Below are 5,000 nucleotides of genomic sequence, written 5' to 3'. Positions count from 1 at the left end.
ATGTTTATGTTTAAGTGTCACAGAATGAGAACGACCTCCGACTCCAGCTCCGTCAGGTTGCCCACCACCTCCCTGCAGGCCGGGACCAGGTCCTCCAGGTGGTCCTGCAGGCACTCCAGCTCCTGAGCACACATGGTGAGTATCATTGTTACACAATGTTGTGATTGGCTAACATTCAAGGGGCGGGACTTAGCGAAGGGTCAATTAACCTTCAACAAGTGAAGTCACACTGTTAAAGTGATAAAACTCTCAAGAGACTCCTCAGACCGGACAATACCGTGGTTAGCAACCTGTCAATCACGAGGTAGCCCCGCCCCCTTAATCATCTCCCACCTTTCTGGTCAGTGACAGGAAGTGACAGGAAGTGACCGTCTCACCTGTCCGGCGTCCGTCTTCTCGCTGCACCACTTGCCGAGGTCGGACATGCAGCGCTTCTGCAGCTCGGGTTCCAGCTTCACGTCCAGCGCCCTCTGGTGGAGAATCCTCTGAACTTCCACCTTACAGTCCCGGGATAACTGCACACACACACACACACACACACACACACACACACACACACACACACACACACACACACACACATATAAGTGGTGATTCTTGATATGATTCATGCTTGGAGCAGGAAGTCACACAAACAGATCAAATCACCCCGACCAATCAGATACATTGAATCATCGTCATCATCAATGTCGCCCTTCACCAGGATCAATACTGATTGATTTAGGTGGACCACCGACCACGTACCTGCTCGGCTGGGTTTACCTGTTAGATTTAAAAATAATAAAATGTGAGGAGTAGGAAGTACAGATATCTGCTTTAAAATGTAGGTGGAAAAATGTAAAAAGTAAATACTCAAGTCAAGTACAAGATACCTGAAAATAATCTACTTAAGTACAGTAACAAAGTATTCTGATACTTCCCACCTCTGTCAGGTTCCTACTAGAACATGTTTACATGCTTTAATGCAAAAAAAAAAAAAAATGCTTTATTTTTCCCATCAGGCTCTGAAACGCTCTGTTTGACCTTCTGCCCCTCCCTCCCAAAAAGCCCAGTCTGCTCTGATTGGTCAGCCTCTTGTTCTCCAGCTGTGTGTGTGTGTGTGATCGTACCCGGCGTCCCTGCTCCTCGGTGCGGTAGGCGTGGCGGTACAGGCAGGAGAAGACGGCGCCGGGCGGCATCAGCTCGCTGGTCTCGTTCCAGCCGTGTGTGTGGCAGAGTCGAGCAGCGTCGCCCTGACACTTCCTGTACAGGACCGGGTCCAGTCTGGGACACAAACACTCACCTTAGTAGCAGGTAAGCCCCGCCCCCTAAAGCATCCCCTGCTTTCTGGTCTGGTGGACTCTAAATGGACCATAATGTACTAAATGAACATCACGCTGGATTGAAGAAGACTTGAAACTAGAGATTGAGACCATAAACTCATGTTTACAATGTTTACTGAGATAATACATCAAGAGAGAAGTAGGACCATTTTCTCATAGACTTCTATACAACCAGAGAGGAGTCGCCCCCTGGTGGCCAGCAGAGAGAAGTAGGACCATTTTCTCATAGACTTCTATACAACCAGAGAGGAGTCGCCCCCTGGTGGCCAGCAGAGAGAAGTAGGACTGTTTTCTCATAGACTTCTATACAACCAGAGAGGAGTCGCCCCCTGGTGGCCAGCAGAGAGAAGTAGGACCATTTTCTCATAGACTTCTATACAACCAGAGAGGAGTCGCCCCCTGGTGGCCAGCAGAGAGAAGTAGGACCATTTTCTCATAGACTTCTATACAACCAGAGAGGAGTCGCCCCCTGGTGGCCAGCAGAGAGAATGCAGGTTTAAGGCACTTCAGCGTGGCTTCACTTTTCGGTTGTCGCTTGGAAACTAAAAAGTGAAACTTAAGTTCCAGCAGGTCGTGTTTTCTTGCATTACTTTCCGATGTCTACCTTCATATATGAGACCTAAACGTGAACCTGATCGTTGTGGTTTTAGTCGTCATGACGACGATGTTTCGTGGATTCCGACTCACTTCCAGTCTCTGGATATGAAGTACTGCAGCTCCAACAGCCGGTGTTCACAGTCCTCCACCATCTTCTCCGTGTACAGGTGCTCCATCAGGCAGGACAGGATCCTACACACACAAACACACACACACACACACACACACACACACACACACACACACACACACACACACTCACACACACCCACACACACCATCAACCCCCGGCTCAGAGAGGCAGTAGCGTGCAGACAGCAGGTGGGGGGAAGCGGCTCACATGGGGTCTCCGTTGCGGATGTGCTTGCAGGCGGTCTGGATCACGGACTCGCAGGCCTCGTTGAGGGCTCGGTCGATCCGGTAGTCGGCTCCGGGGTCGGCGGACTGGATCAGGGTCTGGAGCTGTAGCGGGAAAAGCATTAAAGAGTCAGCGGCTGGATTTTATTCAGATTTTTAATATTATTCTCATTCATCTGATAAGGCGGCGGCGGCGACTCACGGCGCTCTGGCAGACGCTGTCGACGGCGGTGCTGCGGTCGCCGCGGCCGATCCTCATCAGGCAGTGCAGCGTGCGACCTTTGCGGTGCAGACCGGAGCAGTGGGCCTCGATCTCGGTCCGGCAGTGCAGCACGATCTCCGGACTCAGGGAGAAGTCCTCCATCAGCATCCGCCGGTAGTCCAGCATCTCGCCCTGACACTCGCCGCTGACCGGGCGACCTGCAGGCCAGCGGGGCCAAACCAGGGTTTCAATGCATTTACATGTTATTAATGAAGGACATCCGCTCTACTTCACACTTCCTGCTGACAACTTAAAGCCTCATTGACTCTCTGATGTCATAATGTGCTGACAGCTGCGTTTCCAGTCCACAGGAAAGGAGGCGGGGCTTATCTCCATGTAGAAACAACCAGAGTTATGACATCACCAGAGATACTCGGTGAGTTTTGAATACATTAGGTAAGAAATGTGACTATTAGTAATAGGTTTACAGCTTAAAAACATGTTTGTGTGCATATTTAGGGCTTCAGGTCTCTGTAGTCCAGCATGTCGGGCCTTTACAGGCTCGTTGGCTGCAGCTCACTCTGGCTGCTGGATGATGGAGATTCTCCACTTTGGGAGTTAATGTGGCGAACAGTTCCCGGCTGCTGTAAAGGAGGTTGTGGGTGTGAACTCACCGCGGTGAACGGCGGCCTCCAGGCAGAGCAGCAGGTAGGACAGCCGGGCCTCGCGGGCCCTCGGCAGGTTGGTGTCCAGGCTGCAGCGCTGCTTCCTCAGGTCGGCCTTGCAGGCTTTAGCCAGAGAGTAGCTGACCCTGTAGTCCTGGGAGATCAACTTCTGCCGGGTGGTCAGCGCGTCACGGCACTGTGGAGGGGGGGGGGGGGGGGGGGTTAGTGACCCCGGACCGAGTCCACCACGATCCCAAACACCACACAGACCTGGTCTTACCTTCTCTGACATGGCCTCCTCAAACTTGTGGTTGAACAGACACTTGTAGACTTTCCCTTCTCCGGCCTGAGTCTGTGGACCAACAGCAGATATCACTATTATTAGTATTATTATTGTTATTATTATTATTATCAGATGTGTTTATGGGGTTTCCAATTGGCCGAGAATTCAGGAAAAAGGGAAAAGACGCTTTTTTTATGTTACTGCAGCGATGAAGTCCTTCAATAAACTAAAGCTCATGAGATTCAGATTCTCTGTAAGACTTTAAATCATGTGATCACAAGCTTCTTTGAAATCATTCAGCATGAAAAAGCAATAAAAAGTAAGACTGAGGAGTAAATTCCTCAGTGCTGCTTTCTTCTTCTGTGCCTACATGTACCAGGATGCATTGCAAGCCAGCTCAGTCACTATTTTCACGCAGATTCTAAACATATCATCTCATTCAGAATAAAGTTTTGCCTTTTATTACAGATCAGATCTTACGTTCTGACAGAATCTCTCGCGGTCGTCTCTGCAGGAGAAGAAAAGATGGCGGTCGAGGTGGAAGTCGTCCGACGACAGCTCCGCCACCCGCAGGATGGCCCGCTGACACTCCTCCTTGATGGGGTGAGCGTGCTCCTGCTGCTCCGCCTCCCTCACCAGCGCCCTCTCCAGGCAGGCGATGACCTCGCCCTGCGAGTGGACGTCCTGCCGGGGGGACAGTTACAGTTACCGTTAATGAGGCTCAAAGGAACAATTTTGATAGATTTAGAGAAAAAAGTCGCACATTTCAGAGAAAAACATGTTGTAAATTTGCAAATTTTTTCTCGTAAATTTGCGACTTTGTTCTTGTAAATTTATGACTTTATCATCTCATTACATTTTATTTTTTCCAGCACATTTATGACTTTATAATCTCATAAAATTTAATGTCGACATGATTGAAGCTTCAGCTGTTTTTAAACTTTGTCAACTTCCAACGTCAAGAACCTGAAAGTGTAGAACAGAACACACACACACACACACACACACACACACTCACACACACACACACACACACACTCACACACACACACACACACACACACACACACACACACACACACACACACAGACACACACAGACACACACAGACAGACACACAGACACACACACAGACACAGACACACACAGACACACACAGACACACACACAGACACAGACAGACACACACACACACACAGACACAGACACACACACACACACACACACACACACACACACACACACACAGACACACAGACACACACACACAGACACACACACAGACACACACAGACACACACACACACAGACACACACACACACACACACAGACACAGACAGACACACACACAGACACACACACAGACACACACACACACACACACACACAGACACACAGACACACACACACACACACACACACAGACACACACACACACACACACACACAGACACACACAGACACACACACACGCACACACACACACACAGACACACAGACACACACAGACACAGACAGACACACACACACACACATACACACACACACACACACACCTTGTGTCCCACGTTG

At 49.8% G+C, this 5,000-nt stretch overlaps 1 protein-coding gene across 1 annotated transcript in view; it reads right to left on the bottom strand.

Annotated features, from left to right (window-relative positions):
* The window catches only part of LOC311016555 (Golgi apparatus protein 1-like), a 17,191-nt gene that overhangs the window by 5,892 nt on the left and 6,299 nt on the right, over positions 1–5,000 (bottom strand). Inside the window, exons 4-13 of the mRNA XM_084014311.1 lie at positions 4,985–5,000; positions 3,907–4,110; positions 3,424–3,495; positions 3,153–3,339; positions 2,479–2,696; positions 2,260–2,381; positions 2,010–2,111; positions 1,110–1,263; positions 378–515; positions 36–122 (exon numbers count right to left, since the gene is read on the bottom strand). The exon at positions 4,985–5,000 is cut by the window's right edge and continues 200 nt beyond it. Of these exons, the coding sequence (XP_083870437.1) occupies positions 36–122; positions 378–515; positions 1,110–1,263; positions 2,010–2,111; positions 2,260–2,381; positions 2,479–2,696; positions 3,153–3,339; positions 3,424–3,495; positions 3,907–4,110; positions 4,985–5,000 (1,300 nt within the window). The remainder of the gene's footprint in view (positions 1–35; positions 123–377; positions 516–1,109; positions 1,264–2,009; positions 2,112–2,259; positions 2,382–2,478; positions 2,697–3,152; positions 3,340–3,423; positions 3,496–3,906; positions 4,111–4,984) is intronic.

The sequence above is a fragment of the Eutrigla gurnardus genome (genome assembly GCF_963514095.1).
Source record: "Eutrigla gurnardus genome assembly, chromosome: 1".
NCBI classification, from domain to species: Eukaryota; Metazoa; Chordata; class Actinopteri; order Perciformes; family Triglidae; genus Eutrigla; species Eutrigla gurnardus.
The sequence above is the reverse complement of the archived record's forward strand: the minus strand, read 5'-3'. Positions and strand labels throughout refer to the sequence as shown.